At 50.9% G+C, this 17,132-nt stretch overlaps 1 protein-coding gene and 1 long non-coding RNA gene across 3 annotated transcripts; one reads left to right on the forward strand and one right to left on the reverse strand.

Annotated features, from left to right (window-relative positions):
* Positions 1 to 563: 563 nt before the first annotated feature.
* Positions 564 to 5,066, reverse strand: LOC132319170 (uncharacterized). The gene is made up of 3 exons (XR_009484466.1): positions 5,036 to 5,066; positions 1,814 to 1,954; positions 564 to 797 (listed from the first exon to the last, which is right to left on the reverse strand). It is a non-coding gene; the product is annotated as an uncharacterized LOC132319170 (long non-coding RNA).
* On the forward strand, positions 4,985 to 8,620 carry SRSF1 (serine and arginine rich splicing factor 1). Of its 2 annotated transcripts, XM_059829370.1 has the most exons (5): positions 4,985 to 5,235; positions 5,606 to 5,790; positions 6,060 to 6,232; positions 6,496 to 6,682; positions 7,093 to 7,115. In XM_059829370.1, exons 1-5 carry the CDS (start codon positions 5,042 to 5,044, stop codon positions 7,113 to 7,115), a joined length of 762 nt encoding a protein of 253 aa, XP_059685353.1. In that variant the 5' UTR covers positions 4,985 to 5,041. The 2 variants fall into 2 exon arrangements, with proteins under 2 accessions (XP_059685353.1, XP_059685352.1); XM_059829369.1 differs by having other exon boundaries at positions 6,496 to 8,620.
* Positions 8,621 to 17,132: the final 8,512 nt, after the last annotated feature.

The following is a 17,132-nucleotide window of genomic DNA, read 5'->3' on the forward strand; positions in this document are numbered from 1 at the left end:
GGGAAAGGAGGCAACTCCGGGAAATGCAGAGAGAAATAAAAACAGCAAAAGAAAAAGGAGCGAAGGAGCGGCTGCAGGGGAAACCCTTGCCAGCCAGACTCCGCCTAACCACGAGGATCTTTCTGAAATGAGCAACCCAAAGGGATACGCTCCTTTTTGCTTATTTATTCCTTAGCAGGTTTATTTTCATTAACATTTTCCTCTGTCTGCGCCAGGCTTTGGAGGATCCCACCAGGCAGGGAGAGGGAAGAGCAATGAAACCCGCTGCTGCAATATTTAGTGACAGCGGGAGGCAGGGAGCAACGGAGAGTGGGCAGAAGGAGCCCACAGAGCCCAGTATGAACATAAACGTTTTCCCAGGGAAAGAAATCAATTAAAACAGGTTTGGGGGGCTCATTTAAAGTTTTCAGTCTGTGCTAACCACTGCCTCTTCCCCTCCCCATCCCCAGACGTGGTGCACTGGCACGTGGGAATCAAAGGGGAAACCAGGAGCTGAAAATCAGAGTAATGTGAAAACAAGACAGCAGAAATCACATCAAAACCCCTGATTTTTTTTTTTTTAATTAACCTTTAATTGCTACTAGCAAACAAATAACCACATGCGATTTAACCAGATTCCGCTTCCTTGCGCCCCTTCAGCCAGCCCAGCAGGTTGCTGGAGTCCAGCCCAGGGTGGCGAGGTGGCTGGAGGCTGCAGGGACGGGTCCCGTGAAGACCTCTGCAGTCTGCTCCGGGGACCTCACGGTCACAGCTCCGCCGAGCACACTGTGCTTAACAGCTGGAACGGTGTAGCTGTTCTAAGGAAGAAAAAAGAGCGATGTTTCAGAATTTCTAAAAATGAGCATTTTCACAATGCCTTCCCAACATGACTTGAATTCAGGTGGTGTTATCTATGGAAAACACCAGTCGATGCAGCCCGCTCTTCTGGGTGGCTTTGCTTCTCCTAAATCTCTACCTGTGTGTGTCCTTTCAGGAAAAATTCACACTGTCAGAGCGTACTCTGTTTTTCCTTGGCATCAAGACATGCTACAGCACGTGCATATGAAATCTTTTTGCTTACATGTAAATCTGCATAAATAAAACTAGCTCTGCCACCATCCACTATTATAGGAAATGTTTTCAAAGTTACACTTTCCTTGTCTTATCAATGTACTCAGAGTTTCTCTGAATAAAAATCACAAACTGTATTTTTGCATCTTTTTTCTGCATGCAAATTAATAACTTCGATAACATTGAGGCACTATTTAAAATTGAAGGCCCCCAAATATCAGCTTTGTATTTCAAGCTCCAAAGACACTTTCTGTGCAGTTTCGTGTTCCTGTTGAAATGCCAAAAGAAACCACTCAAGCAGCATATTCAGAATGGCTCTTACAGGAGGGAAACAGCAAGTTTGGATAATTCAAAGCTTAGTTCTCAAAAAAAACAAGTTACAACTTAAGACGCCGTTTTAAAAATGACCCTTTTCTTCCAAACAATCTGAGCTTTGAGGAATTGTTATTTTGCAGCAAAGTAAGATTAGTCAAGACTAATCCCAGCTGGATCATACTGTCCCAAGGAGGCTGCCGGCGATTTAGGAAGGACAGGTTCTCACTAAGAGCGCCAGGCGAGCAGTAAAGGCGATTACCGGCCGTGCACAGGACTACAACCCAGCCCACCCCGCTCAGCGCGGGGCTGCGGGCCCTGCTCTGCCCCGGCCCTGCCAGCTCCTCTCGGGAAAAACACTTTGCTGCCAATGCCGCTGTTTCGTCATGAATAAAAGCGAGCAGTGAGCCCATTATAAAGCATTTTAGTATCTTTGCAGAAAAAGACCCACCTGTGGCATCGGGACGGTTCGTTGCAAAGAGCAAGAGTGCATTTTGACAGCATGTGAAAAGGTCTGGGAGTGAAGGGGAGAGGAAGGACGGCTGTGAAAATGCCAGAAAGTTGCAGTTTTCCTTTCTCTGCATGAGAAGGCCTAAAGCAGACAGAGGAGCAGCTGTAACACAGAGCTCTCCAGCGCGTCTCCACCTGGACAAGTTCCGCACACTCAGACACTTCCCGTACTGAGTTACGCAGTTAATAGTTGCATTATTCATCAATATTCTCCGTTTGAAAGCCCCGCTTTTAATTCCTCTCATTTTGAGAACGAAAGCTTGTCATTATACAGTAGTTAGGCTTTTTTTTTTGTGAGATTATTTGCCATTTCCTTCCCAGTCATTTATTTTCTACATAATTAATGTTTAATGATTCTCCACATATACATTTTGCCAGAAAGCCAAAAGCAAATAAATGTTCGGCAGCTTATCCAACTGTTTTAAGCACTGCGCTGATAACGCAGAGCTAAAAAAGGTAATGAGGAAGAAAACATTCAATATTTCTATGAAGAGACACTTCATTAAGGTAATTAAGGCAATCATTTAAAGCAGTTACGAGGATTATTAACACACAAAAGGAATTATGCAATAGGGTTTTTGCAAACCAGGCAGACTTACCATTATTTTATGATGCCTTTAAGAATAACTTTCAGCAGTTTAATAAGCTTTTGAAACTAAAGACTCATTTCTTGGCAAAGGATGGAGCCTTCCCTACACCTGGGAAGAGCATATTCGGGGTCTTTGAGATTTGTTTTTTTTGAGGGGAAGGAAGTTGGTCTTTTCTTTTTTTTAATATGCAACAAGTATTTCTACTGAGCTGGCAAATAACTGAATTAGCTTGTTAAATTGTGCTGGTTGAAAAAATGTATTTACCCAAAAGCACCCACTGAAGTCACATAGATCACTGCAGTCACCCTCTCACCAGTTCATATTCCGCTACCAACAGAACCATGAAACCGTAACGCTCTTTTAAAGGTGTAGAAAATCCCTAGACACTCGGTAGTTTATACTTCGCAAACCACCGCTTCTGAAGATGGGCTTTCTCATAACATCTTTCAGTGATTAATAGCAGCCTTTATTTAAACCACTAGCAATCGAACATAGATACTACCAATGCTAAAAATAACTAGAGCAGAGCACATTGCTGTACTTCAACCTACACGAGAGAAAAATGAAAGGCATTTGTAACAGTCAAACATGTTATGACGTTATACTGAAAATATTTTTCTAACTGTAAGTCATCAGGATTGCTGTTTTTCTAGAGGAATATGCATTTTTAATTAACACATGAAAAATGAAGTATGCATGACAGACTCTACTAAAGAGGCATGACACATTTTTCAAAATCCCTTAATTAACTTAGGAGCCTAAAGGCTTTTTCTACACACTCAGATACTACTTTAACCCCATCACGGCAGTTACAGTGACTCAACCTTCTGGCACCACGGGGATACAGAAGATACCAAGGGATAAATGAGAGGCATCCAGATTGCAAAACTGCAACTATTTCAAACACTTTTCGAAATATCCCTCCTACATCTGTTATGTCTTGTGGACTACACAAAAAATTCTCACTTCAAAAGGAATTTGGGACCTGAACTCCAAGCAGCGAAGCGTGAGCAGAGGAACAAGTCGTGCCAGGTTAGAGCGAGGCAGGACGCACCAGGGAAGAGCTGCTGTGCTCTAAGGGTTTGGGGCACACAGAAGCAGTTTGTCTATCTAAAGCCACATTTACTGCCTTAACACATCTTTCAGGGCTTTGTGACAAACTAGACTACTACGCTGGTGTTTTGAGGTGACTTTAATCTCAAATTTAACAGTTGTACACTATTTTCTTTCTTCTTCCCCAGGAAAACCTTTTCTGCCCTCTTTTGCAAGCATTTCTCACATAACTTTATATTAAACCTCCGAAGACACACTTCTGCAGGAGCATATAGCCCTCAGGATATGATATTTTCATAAACGTGTCCACCTGAGATGTCACTGCCTCAATCTCAGATGCTTTTTTGTTCCCCCCCTTTTTATTAAGGCACAAAGTCAAGTACATTCTTAAGGTTTGTTTTGCCCAAAGTCATCGTGCTCAGCCTGCAAAGCAGATTTAAGTGTCCTCCCACAGCAGACCACAAGATTAGTGTAATGTAACAGCTCCTAAGAAACACTATACAGCGTTCAGAAATGGAAGAACACGGTGTTGGGGGAAAAAAAAATCCAAAACCCAACAGCCCTAAAACTTAACCTTAATGCTCTGCTGAAGGGGGTACGCAAGCAGGATGCTCGCATGGCTGAGCAGCGGACCCAGGCCTGGATTCAGCTCCCTGTGCCCTCAGGGCAGCCATTTTACCTCAGCGTGGCCGAGGCGGTCCCAACTCGTCTCCGTCCTACCCTCGGCCCTCCCGCCCGCTTAGGCAGCGGGCAGAGCCCTTTTCCCCACACCCCCTGGGCACGCCACAACGTGACAGAACCGTGACTGTAGCCTGGGTGCGGCCGCAGCCTTTCTACCCACAGCCGAGAGCAACCCGCTCCCCGCCGCCATTCCCCCTTCCCGCCTCTCCACAGCCGCTGCACACGGCCCAGAACCCGTCGTCCCCGTCCCCCCCCCCCGCAGTGCATTGTGGGACACACCCCACGCCTTGGCGCCAAGCTCCCCCGCCGCCGCGATGCACTGTGGGATACACCCTCCCCTGCCCCGGCCGGGCCTTCTTGGCGCGGACGCCGCACCGGACGTGACGCCATACAGCCTGCCGCCGTGAAAACGGCGGCTGGGCATTGCGTTCTTCCCCCACCGCGGGCAGCGGGTGTTTTCCGAGGGAGAACGGAGCTCGTTGCACCCTCGCGCTCAGGAGCGGCACCGCCAGCACGGGTTCGGCTTCTTAGGTGGAGCTGCAAAGGAGCGGGATCGGAGGAACTACTTTCCTCCTACGCTGCGCATGCGCAGGACGGAGGAGTGAGGGCGCGGCGGAAGACGCGGCCACTGCCTCGTTCGCCTCCAGCGCGGGCGGTGCTGCGTCCCGGGGTGAAATCGCTGCGCGCAGTAGGACCGCGAGGGGAGCCGCCGTCGCCATTTTGTAAGCGGTTGTTGGGGGAGGCGGCGTGTGCGCTCCCGTGTGCCCGGCTCGGCCCCGCGCCCGCTCGCCCGCCCGCTCTCCGTGCTCCGGCCCTCCACCGCCGCAGCCATTGCTGACCTTGCCATGTCCGGAGGGGGCGTGATCCGCGGCCCAGCCGGCAACAACGACTGCCGCATCTACGTGGGGAACCTGCCCCCCGACATCCGCACCAAGGACATCGAGGACGTCTTCTACAAGTACGGGGCCATCCGCGACATCGACCTCAAGAACCGCCGCGGGGGCCCGCCCTTCGCCTTCGTCGAGTTCGAGGACCCCAGGTGAGACCCCCCACCACCCCCGGGCGCTCCCCTGGGAGAGCGGGGCTTGGGCCCTGCCGCGGCCTGGGTCGTGTCCGTGTGTCCGTCCGCCCCCAGCCCCGGGCCTGAGGCGGGGGCAGCCGCCCGGGAGCTGCCTCTCCCCGCCTGCGCGGCGCGCATCGGCGCCCTCCCTCCCCGGGCCGCGCTAACGGGCCCCCGCGCCGTTGCGGGTGGCGGCCCCGCTGCCGGGGGCCCGGGGAGGGGGGCGGCGGGCGGGCGGCGCGGGGTGGGGCCGGCGGGAAGCGGGAACAAAGGCGGGGGGGCGGTGCGTGGGCAGGGCGCGGCGCGGGGGGGCGGGCGGCCGCGCTCACCGCCCCGTCCCGTCCCGCAGGGACGCGGAGGACGCCGTCTACGGGCGGGACGGCTACGATTACGATGGGTATCGCCTCCGCGTGGAGTTCCCTCGGAGCGGCCGGGGCACCGGCAGAGGCGGCGGCGGTGGCGGAGGGGGCGGAGCCCCCCGGGGCAGGTACGGCCCCCCGTCCCGGCGCTCGGAGTACAGAGTGATCGTCTCGGGTGAGTCATTCCTCTCTCTCAGCCCAAGTGCTCCCCCGGGGTCCTCCAGGCCAACTTCCCAGCGAGGGGTGATGCAGCTCCAAGTTTGTTCTTAAAAAGCATCGCCTCGTGTAGCCTAGGAGGAACGCTGTCCGTAGGATGCTAACGGCTCCTCGAGGCAGCCCCTCTGTTTAATAAATAGTCCCTTTTGTTCGCTGCGAGCTGACGCTGTAACTGCAGGAGGTGAGAATATAATCCGGTTTTAAAGTACTGTCTTGCTTTTTATATAGGGCTGCCTCCAAGTGGAAGTTGGCAGGATTTAAAGGATCACATGCGTGAAGCAGGTGATGTATGTTATGCTGATGTTTTCCGAGATGGCACTGGTGTCGTGGAGTTTGTACGGAAGGAAGATATGACCTACGCTGTGCGAAAACTGGATAACACTAAATTTAGATCTCATGAGGTAGGTTTCATACTTACTTTCTTTGGCCAGAATTGGATACAAGGGGCTTAACAGTAGGATTTGAAGGTAAGGAACGTGTGGTGTTCACTGTTTACATACGAAGCAGCTAAATAAGTGTGTGGTCAGTTTGTCAGGAGATAGACTTAAAGCTTTGATGTCTGTTTCCGTGCTGTAGTAAACGATATCTTCAGTCTGTCAGCATGCCTAAAAAAGATGGCCCTAAAGCCTAGACTTTTCAATCGAAAGTTCTGTCTATTCAATAGGGAGAAACTGCCTACATCCGTGTTAAAGTTGATGGCCCAAGAAGTCCAAGCTATGGAAGATCTCGGTCACGCAGCCGTAGTCGTAGCAGAAGCCGTAGTCGAAGCAACAGCAGAAGCCGCAGTTATTCCCCAAGAAGAAGCAGAGGATCTCCACGCTACTCTCCCCGCCACAGCAGATCCCGATCTCGTACATAAATGATCACTAGCTCTGATCTTTTTGTAGAACCCCATGTTGTACACAGTTTTCCTTTACTTAGTACAGTCTTTCATTTTTTTTTTAATTCAAACTGTTTTATTCAAATTGGCTGAAGTGTTGAATTGCATTCTTGTGTAAAATCCCTAGTGAGTATTTGCTCCTTAACATCAACATTCCCCTCATGTCTTTGGTAAATTGTATTTTAATTGATGTCAGTCAGGATTGTTTCAATTTAGTTCTAGTTAAATACCAACATTCTTCGAACCGTGGTATTGCTGTGTAAATGTCTCAGTGTTCAGCTATGGTTTACACGAGCTGGGGATGTTGGGATGTTTGTGGCTAACTTGTCTCTTCTGGGGGATCTTATATTTTATCTTGCCTTTTCGTGTGTCTTTCTGTAGACATATCTGAAGAGATGGATTAAGAATGCTTTGGATTAAAGGATTGTGGAGCACATGTCAATCATTTTAGGATTGTCAAAAGGAGGATTGAGGAGGATCAGATCAATAATGGAGGCAATGGTATGACTCCAAGTGCTATTGTCACAGATGAACTTGGCAGTATTGACCTTATACTGAGAGACAGGTTAATTGAGTACGTGCACCTACGTGTCACTTCAGGCATGTTCTAGTTACCGCAGACTACAATTGCTCTTTTCTTTAAAACTTTTTTTTGGGGGGCAATTGTGGCTAAATACTTGCTTTTGTAATTCTCTATTCCATTCTAGTTTTTTAAAGGAATAAACTGGGACGGGGGTGGGAGCATTGGTTTACTTCGTCATGCAGCATTTGGTTACAAGTGTTAATGTTATGTAGTATTTGTACACTTGTAGTAGATGAAGGGTGTCTTTAAATCAGAGTATAATATCAATACTGCTAAAATCTGCATGTCCTCTGTGTGACTGATACAGCGTTGCTATTTCATTTTTTTAAGTATCAGAATGACAGCAAAAATAGAAAACCTAGTTGGGAATAATTTCTTAAGTCTCAGCCCTGCCCCCTCAGACTAATTCACAATTGACTCACCGATATGTTTGAAAACTCCGGTTAGTTAATTTTGTTACCTTCCAGCTGGGAGTGCTAGCTATAGTTCAGACATACAGTAGGTGGATAGCTTTAGCAGTAAGCTTTTCCAGTTTCATAAACATTTTTTGCAACCACAAAACCTGTAGCACACCACCGTACGAGCGATGAGTATGTTGGCATTTTCAGTTGACATATTGTAAATATTACGATGTTTCCTCCGAATAGTAATTAACATTTCTAAAAATTATCTGAGCATCACCATTCAAAAGTTTGTTTTGGGGAATTGATAGTTATTAATGTACATCTGTATTAATTGATGGCAAACATAACTGATCATTCCCCAGAAGCCTATTTTTTCATTACAGTATCTAACTTTTTGCCTCCTCTTTTTTGGTTTTGCTGGTTATAAAGGTTTGGATTGGAGAGGGCTCACTGGATCCCAATCCTTGGAGCTGGATCATTGGATTCAAATCATAATGTGGATAGGATAGGGAGGCTGAATTACAAGGATTCATGGAGCGGGATCAAATTACCAGGAACATAGGAGTGGATTCCTGCCCCAACCAAACCGCATTCGTGTGGATTTTTTTATTCAACTCAATTGGCTATTCCAAAGATTTTTTTTTCCTATTTTTGACGATTGGAGCCCTTAAGATGCACGATGGAGTTTTTCATTTTTTTGGTAAAAGGAGCAAAGCGAGGACCTGGAGAGGTACGCTGGAGCAATCTCCTTGGAAGGATTCAGCACGAGTAGATGGTAAACGTTAAAGGGGAAAAAGGGGGGTTTGTTTAAAAAAGTAAATAAGTCATTTCTCTAAATTTAAAGACAAAAATTGGAGTTAAAGATTAAGTAGGTTTTCAATTGGCTATTGCCTTTTTTCTTTGACAAATAAAATTTTTAAAAAAACAAGCATGGTTGTCATCATTTGTTGCTAAGATTCTTAGTCTCTGCTTGCCACTGCAGCATTGTTAAATCGCAAGTTTCAAACAAAAGGCTTTTGTGTTCAACAGAGATGTAGTGTTTCACAGGAAGCGTTGATGTTTGAGCTTCTCCTACATAAAGGATCAGTTCCCTGGGAAATGGGTGGAATTTATTCTATGAGTAGGGGAAAAGGAAGAATTCTCACTGTTTAAAAGAGGATGCTTTAATATTAATGTTGTTGCTAACGATACTCATCTAAAGGGATCACAGGAGGAAAACGTGAGATTAATCAGGCTCAGCACTCCCCCCGCAATCCTCTTGAGAAGCAATACAGGGCGTACAAACCTTCCCGGTGCCCGTGGGCTCAGGCGTTGGTGTGCGGGAGGCGAGTAACGGTGCGGGCCCTTAGCGGCAGGGCTGAGTGTGATCACTGAGCCGCTGTGGCTGGCGTCAGCACGGGGTAATCGCACCCCTGCGGCGTGTGCGGCTTGAGGCCAGGCTGGAAATGCGGCACCTTCCCTGGGGGAATATTCTCATCGCTTAAAATAGGTTGTATATGACTATTCCTTTGGTTGTCTGATGAAATGGCGTGGCTTGTGTTTGAGTATCTTTATAATGAATTAAAGAGCAAAGTGTCAGTGCGGAGCAGAAAGGCGTTTCTGCATGATATAGTTGCCGGTTTGTGGGACTGTCCCAGAGAGCGCAGAGGGTGGCGATCAGGTTAATGTTTAATAAGTACTTGCGTAAATAACGTATGCTTTGCGTTACAGGGGTGGATGGCTGCAGGCTGCTTCAGTATGGCAGGGAAACGGAGCGTCCCGTATGGAGCGAGGCAGGAGGGTTGCTTTCTTGTAAGATGAGGGTTTGTGTTTGGGGCAGGATGGGCAGACTTGGGTTTTAAGCATGGCAGGCTGGTGGGCGTAACGCCATGGAGGGTGCTGTGTGTTGTGACAGAGCATAGTTTGTTACAAAATGTTTCCCTCCAGAAATACTGTATTGCCGAAGTTGTGTATATGAGAGGTACTTTGTTCCAAAAAATGATGAAATCCTGGTGGCAAAGCGCTGTATTTGGGGGGGGAGGTGAAAGCTCTGTTACGGCCAGAACAGATTTAGGTGCTTGAGCAGATGATGCCGGCTGGGAAGAAAAGGAGCTGTAGAGATGAGCAGGGTGGGTTGGGGGAGTGCGAAGGTGGGGTGGCTCTTGCCAGAGAAGTTCGCTGGGGTATGGGGAAACAAGGGAGTGGAGTGGGCAGCACCTGCTTCATGGCACATAGGTGTGCACTGTTGAAAAAAGGGGAAGTTTGCCCCCCAAAAAACCCAGACCTTTTTGATTTTGAGCCTTGATTAGTTCTGTCACCTGCATTCAAGAAAGGTGAGATGAGAGCAGTTCTAATGCAAAGGTTGTGAGTGTGCTCAGGGAGGCAAAACATTTCACAAAAGGAAACACGAGGAGTTTGGTTTGACTGGGCTGAAGTGGTATTTGGAGAGGGTTGCTCTCTGACTGCATAGGGGTTGGGAAGAAAGGAACTTCACCGGGGAGCAAGGGTGACGGAGGCCGGGACCCTGGTAGTCAAAGGGGTCACAGTCCCCTCTTTGAAATACGAGAGTCTGGCTTCTGACCCGGGGAGTCCAGGCAGAGCCAGTGGTTCTGAACAAGTTCATAAGGAGCTAACTAATGTGCTGGAGCGCTAATTTAAGAGGTAGTTCAGCTGACTGAAAGATACAGAAGTATCTGTACAAGCTGTAATGTTAAGAGGTGCAGGAAGCCTTTAAAAATGTCAGGCTTGGTCCTGGCACGGGAGAGCCAGCTGGTGAGGGGTGTGCGCAGAGAGGGCCGGTGCTTCAGCTCTCGCTTCTGTTGCGTGCAGCTGAACTGTGCGAGTGGGAAATACTTGACAATTGTTTGCTTCGGAGATTACTACAGCTGCAAACCACTTTGAGATAAACATCATGCCGTGGAAAAGCCGTTCCTCCCCAGGGGGGAGCACGGGAGGGCCGGAACTCTGCCGAGGAGGAGGCGGTCACACCAGCGTTTCTCTGCGGTGGGATTTGTGGACCTTGTTACCTTCGTGTGAAGCTCCAGGCATTTTCTTGAGGACCCAGTGGGTGTCATACCTCTGCAAGAAGGCTGCTGATCCCCCGTGTGAAGTGGAAACGCTGCGTTTTCGTTTCACTTGGAAGATGGAAGAGAAGGGAGCAATGTCGGAGTTCTGTTCTCTCGTTTTGGCTTTCCACACCGAGGGGAGAGAGGTGGGTCACCATGGCGGGTGACCTGCTGGCCTGTATTCCTGCCGCGGTGTGTCTGCCCCAGCGTCGCGCGTGCACTGCCGCCAGCCCATTCCCTGTATTCTCTGTACCACCCGCTGTGTACTTCATGTTGCTGTTTGGCGCTGGTGTTTGTAAAGCGCTTGGTGATCCTGTAATAAAACTGTTCACGGTGCGGAGCTCTAGTGAGTTTCATGCCTCTAGAAGTTTTTTTTTCCTGTAAAATCTCTTCTGCCGTTGTACCGTTAACAGCCAGACATGCAGTTGATGGGAGTAGGAGAGCCCACTTCCCTGGGTGAACCAAGGCTTTCCCCAACTGTGTGTTAATTTCTGGCTCTCGTCTGCAGCAGCCAGTGTGGCTCACCTTCTTCGGTGGGAGTGTCATGTTCTCTGATTGAGGTAGTGGACTTCAGAAATAAAGGAATTAAATTAATATTGGAAATGTGCTATAAACCGGTTTTGATAGTGCTAGGGACAGTTATGTGGAGGAGTCTGTGCCTTCTGACGTACTCTTGGTTTTTAATGACACTGTGTCTCTGAGTTCGTTAACTTCGTTACTGAGATGGTTTGGAGTGAGCCAGGTGTTGGGACCAGTCACTCCTGCCAGGCGCAGCCCTGCGCTGCCTCTTTCCCCCTTCGGCTTCTCGGGCCGAGGATGAAAATGAACCTGAGTCAGCGCTGGCTTAGCTTCCCTCGCAGGGAGTTCTGGCTTCCAGGCACGGGCTGTGCGAGTCTCCTCACCCAGCTCTGGCTGTTGGGTAAAACTTGCCTCGGTTTATTTTAACGTGTTCCATAAATTAGTGGGAACGGGTTCTGCTGGAAGGCAGTGGTCAGACCACATTAGCTGTTCTGCTGCTGCTTGTTTTGGGAATGTTATTTTCTAGGATTTAAACATCAAAATTGAAGCTCCAAGTGTCTTTTCTATGAACGTGTTCTTCCCAAAACTTAATGTTTTCAAGAGTCCAAATGGAAAGGGGTAGTAACTGGAAGATGGAAATGCCTTTGTTAAAGCGGAGGGGCCAACCAAACTTAACCCCCTCTCCTAAATTGTTGTGTTTTTCATCGCAAGGACAGAAGCAGGTGGGTTTCTCAGCCGGTGGAAGCAGGCAGGTAGCCGGCCGTGGTGTTACCTCCCCAGTGCCACCGTGCTTCTAACTGAGCAGCTCTCTGCCATTCGTGCATGGGGAATCTGCCTTTTCAGATGGTCCTGCGCTTCCGATAGTGCTGCTTTGTTGGTACACTGAGGGCAATTGTCTGCCCCGGGGCTGTGTGGCCCCTCTGTCCTGCCCTCGGCCGGCGCAGCTGCCTGTCGGCAGCAGAGCGCGATACTGCCTTCATTGTGCAAAGAGTTTGGGAAGCGCAGCGGGGAGGGAGCGAATCTATCCTTCTTAATTGCACATCGTACTGATAGCGGAGTGCTTAATAAACCTGACATCAGCGCCGAAATAGAAATGGTTAGAAAACTTGTGGTTTCTCTTCGAAACCACAGTTTGGGTTTTTTTGTTGTTTGTTTTGGTTTTTTTAAGCAGAAACTTCTGCTTTAGAAGAGCAGACTCATTCATTGATCTGTTTGTGTTAGTCGTGGCTCGAGATTTCTTACTCCTGATAACAGCAGGTAGTTCTTAGCTGTACAGCAAAATTATAGTAATTTCTAGATTGTCTAAAAATAGCTACAGCTTTGGTAAGAGTCCACTATGCTGAGTGCAAAATAATCCTCACTGCACCTGCACAGTGAAGAGGAGTTTATCTTGAATTGCAGTTGAAGCTATGGCAAATAGCTGAATTTAAAGAAAAATAAAATCAAGATTCCAGGAAGTTCCCTGTGTAACAAATACTCCCTAAAATGCCTCTCCCGCACGCCTGAAGAAGGCGAGTGAGTCAGACTGCAGAGCCTGACGTACCCACCCGCGCTGCCTGCTCCTCGCAGCTCTTTGTCTCACCCCGGCAGCGCGACAGGACGGGCACGGAGCCCGGCACAGCCGCGGGGTGGGCACGGAGCCCGGTAGAGCCGCGGGATGGGCTGCAGCCTCGCCTGGCCCTCGCTCACCTCCGTCCCAGGCGGTGAGGGGGTCCTGGCTCGGCCTGCTGCTCATCCCCTCCCAACCGGAGGGCTGCATGTATCTGCAACAGTTGTAGGGCTATTAACATAACTTTATGCACTAATTTGTGTAATCATTAAAGAGTTGAGAAGGGCATTGTTCACATGAGTAATTACCTCTGTATTCTAATAGCTCTAATTCGTCTCTTAAGTGAGTTTCATATTTCTATGAGTCAGCTAACAATTCACGCTTCGGGTATAATAGTTTTTTAAAAAATACCCGTTTCGTGCATGACTTGGTTGCACTGTGCGAAGCTGATGACGTGACGGATTCTGACGAGCTTAGACCATGCGGATCTCTACCTGGGAAGATTTGCCAGCGTGGACGCAGAGCTCCGGCACTGGGCTGGCTCCCGGGGCAGGGACGGTGCAGAGTGTTTTACTCGCTGGGATGGCGAGAGGTTGCAGAAAGCAGCTGCCTCCAGCACACCAGTGGAAATTTAAAAATTAAAAACTTGGCAGTTTGCTGAGCTCTGGGTATTTTCCTTCTGACAAAGGGCAGGTCTGTATTTTTCTAGTGATTTTTGATACTGTTTTAAACTTGGGAAAAACCTCCTCTGCGCAGCTCGGGGTTAGATTTGACTCTCCCTCCTTTGGCCACGTTGCCGCTTCTTCCCCGCACACGTGTGGTGGGGTGTCCTGGCGGCACTGAAATTCGCTGGAGCTGCCTGGGTACCTGTGTCCTGGCTCGGCAGCAGCCGGTGGGTATCGCCAAAGATGATGTTCATTCCTTGGAAATACAGTGAAGAGTTGGCTCCCACCGGTGTTGGATGCTCATCCCTGCAGGATCAGCTGAGCGATGCTGACAAATGCACAAATATTGATTATTTTGGAGACAATCCATAGCTGCCGAACAAGATTAAACAACACCCAGGTCCCAGAAAAAAACTAAATAGCGAAGAATACAGAAAATGGGGCACAGTGTTGGCAGAGGCATGAGTGGGTCCTGGGGGACCACGGCCATCTAGCTGGGTGTTAATCCGTGCCATCTCCCCTCCCTTCCCCGAAGGATTTCCAAGCTCTTCGCTGCTATTAATCGCAGCAGCCCTGCAGGGAAGGTAATGCAGCATTATCCACGTTTTCCAGCTGTGGCTGGGGAGGAGGGAGGCAGCCGGCTCGCCCGAGCTTTGCCGTGTGTCAGTGAAAGATCAGGGATTAGCACTAGGATTTCCTCGCCGGCTCGGCTGCTCTAATTCAGTGGCCGTGTTTTTCCCTAAACACGCTGACCTTATGTGCCTGCTGCTGTACATCCCGTGCCCAGGAGGAGCCGGCGCAGATGGTGGGAAGGGGAGCAAGGCAGGAGCGGATGTTTCCCTGCAGTCCTCGGCCCCGCAGGAATTATTACTAAAAATGGTCACTGGTGATTAACCGGAGGAGCGTGCCGCTAAGTAATTGGTACATGCTCTGTCTCATGAAGTTTTCGAATCAAACGGTGGATGCTTTTCTGGAGAGCAGCAGTTGCTCAAAGGCAAAGTGCCGAGGGCAGCGCAGGGCGGGTGGGCAGGGGTCGGTGAGCACCCGCCAGCGGGTCTCTGAAACGTCCTTACACGAAACAGAAACCCTTGTATGTCTCCATGTCCTTGTGTAAATCATATATATGTGTAGAATCGAGGATTTGATGTTAAGGTGGGTAATCAGCACTGCATGGCATCGGTGCCCGGGCACTGTGCACCCCTCCATGTGCCGGCTGCCTCCGGGCTGCCCTGGGGCATCCCCCACGTGTGCACCCGCAGCGGGCAGCAGCAGAGACGGGTGGCCCCGCTTTTGGGGCACGGGCAGTAATTTTGCACGTGCCTGAGGACAGTGGCAAAGCCAGCAGCCTGCCGCCCGTCCCCAGGGCCAGCGTGGTGAGCGGCAGGGAGGGCAGCTCTTCCGCTCCGTCGGCGCGGCAGATGACAGCAACCGCTTTGTGGGAAAAAAGTTGTGAGGGTGATAACCAAAATAATAACAAAAGGACACTGGGTGCTTGTGGCGCGGGGCAGCTCCGCTGCTCAAGGTGCCAAGCAGAGATTAGCCCAGGCACAGCTGAGGACAAGGAGGTGGGAAGAGATAACGCCACTTTCCCGGCGCGCTGCCCGCCGGCGGCAGGGCTAAACATAGCCGTGCTCCTCAGCCACGGCTCGCTGGCCGCCGTCCCGCGGGCCGCGTCGGCCGGAAGCACCGAGCATCTCCTGCGCGGCCGTGGCGTGCGCCGGGCTGAGAGGGAAGTGGCGGAGCCATGGAGGAAGATGAGCCAGCCCCCGGCGGTGCTGCCTGCCCGGGGAAAGCAAAGCTCAGGCTGCAGGAAAGCGGGACTCTGTCTGCCACGGCACTGTGGGGAGAGGGGATGGTGCCGGATTCATGGGATGGCAAAGATTAGGGAGGATGATGAAATCCGGAGGAAGGCCGGGAGGGTTTCCCATAGCAGGTGTGGCAGTGTGGCCGAGGGGGGACAGTGGGTGCACCAGCAGGGAGGGAAGAGTTCAGGAGAACTGCACGGAGGGGAGCGACCGCTGCAGGGCTGTGTGGCATGGGAATGCTTTTGCCGGGAAGTGCTTGAAAACACGGAGCAGCCTTAATGCTTTTGCTGCCTGGCGGGGGGCACGGGCATCGCCCGGCTCTCGGGGAGCCCTGGGCCAGCCAGTGTGCAGTGGGAGCTGACACCGGCTCCGTACGGACCTGGAGGTCTCCCCGCTGCCAGGACAGCACGTGGTGCTTGTGACAGCACGACTCCACCGCCATGGGCATCACGCTGGCTTTTCCAGTTTCCCTCCCTACCTCCTTTTAGATTGCCACTGCAGTGACACGCACCTCGAAGTTTGGTGCTGAAAACATGAAAACAGAGTCGAGCTGCGTTCAGCAATCCCTGCTGAGCCCTGCTAACGAGGCTCCTTCCCTTTGAGTAGCTTCTTGCTGCTTCTCCGCTGATTGTCGTAGTGCCTCTCTGCAGTGATTCAGCCAAGCTGGCTGGTAATTTCCTGCATCCTATTTTCCTCTTCTGAAAAGTGGAGCGATCTTTCAGATGCTCTAATTACGAGAAGGCGACAGCAGCGGCAGCGCTCCCGCCAAGCCCCGGGGCAGGCGTGTGTGGTGGCCCTGGCATGGTGCGGGCAGGACGTCGCTGCCACCGCTGCCCGAGGGCACAGGATGGAGGGAGGGATGGTGGCAGCAGGCTTGTGCAGTAGTGGAGATGGCGACTGCGGGCAGCCGTCTGGCGAGAGCTTTCCCTTTCCCTCTGCCTAGGAAACAGGTCTGCCCCCGCGGCACCTTCCACCTGGGTTTTGCTGCAGGTCAGGGACACGCTTGTCCAGCGGGCGCTGGACAGAGGGATGCAGTGGGATGCTCTTTGGGGGACACCAGCTCTTCCCACGGTGTGAGCCGACACGAGGTGGCCGCGCTGCCGGGGAGGCTGTCCCGCCGGCGGCTGAGCCTTCGCGGCGGGTGCACGCTCTGCTTCAACCTGTGCTTCCTGGTGACCTATTTTAGGGTCTCTTTTTAGCTTCCCTGGTCAGTTTGAGAGGGAAGTCGAGGCTGCAAAGAGAGAAACCGGAGAAGACATGAAGTTGGGAAGCAGCTGAGGGGAAACTGCCCGTGGGGAGCACATTCTCAGTAATGTCGTCGCAGCTCATTTACACGCTCGAGGGCTCTTCAGCCTCATGGAGTTGTGAAATTCAAAGCCCGCCGCATCGCTCGGGGAGCAGAGCACAAACAGAAAGGGGCTTCTCTAAAGCTGAAATATTTGACAACATTTTCTATTCTTAGCAATGCAAGCACATGCTCGCCGAACGAAATCGGAGCACAGCGTGTCAGCAGGCAGGCAGCGGCTGGGGGAAAGCACTTTGACGGTCCCGGGTGAGGAGGGTGCCCAGGTGCCCACGCCTGCCGCGGGGCAGCCTCTCGCCCAGCCCAACTCACCCGCTCTATAACCATGGGAGATGCGCAGACAGCAGAAAAGCAAATTATGATTTTATCGTTCATGTCCCACTACAGGTCCTAACGCACGGGGGGCTCCTGCAAGGGTGACGGGGTAAAACGAGCAGAGTTTAGATGGTCCTTCCTGGGCTCCTGGGTTTGCGGAGGGGAGCTGCATCCCCCTGCCCTGCCTGGCTTCCCGAGCAGGCAGGACAGCTAATGGCGCCTGTGCAAATAGGC

This window comes from Gavia stellata, chromosome 25 (genome assembly GCF_030936135.1).
Source record: "Gavia stellata isolate bGavSte3 chromosome 25, bGavSte3.hap2, whole genome shotgun sequence".
In the NCBI taxonomy this organism is placed as follows: Eukaryota; Metazoa; Chordata; class Aves; order Gaviiformes; family Gaviidae; genus Gavia; species Gavia stellata.

Excerpts from the sequence above, each read along its gene's own strand:
- SRSF1 (XM_059829370.1), top strand. The coding sequence starts at position 5,042 with ATGTCCGGAGGGGGCGTGATCCGCGGCCCAGCCGGCAACAACGACTGC. Across the intron at positions 5,791-6,059 it reads GTACAGAGTGATCGTCTCGG|GGCTGCCTCCAAGTGGAAGT; the intron begins GTGAGTCATTCC and ends CTTTTTATATAG. Across the intron at positions 6,683-7,092 it reads CCACAGCAGATCCCGATCTC|ACATATCTGAAGAGATGGAT; the intron begins GTACATAAATGA and ends GTCTTTCTGTAG.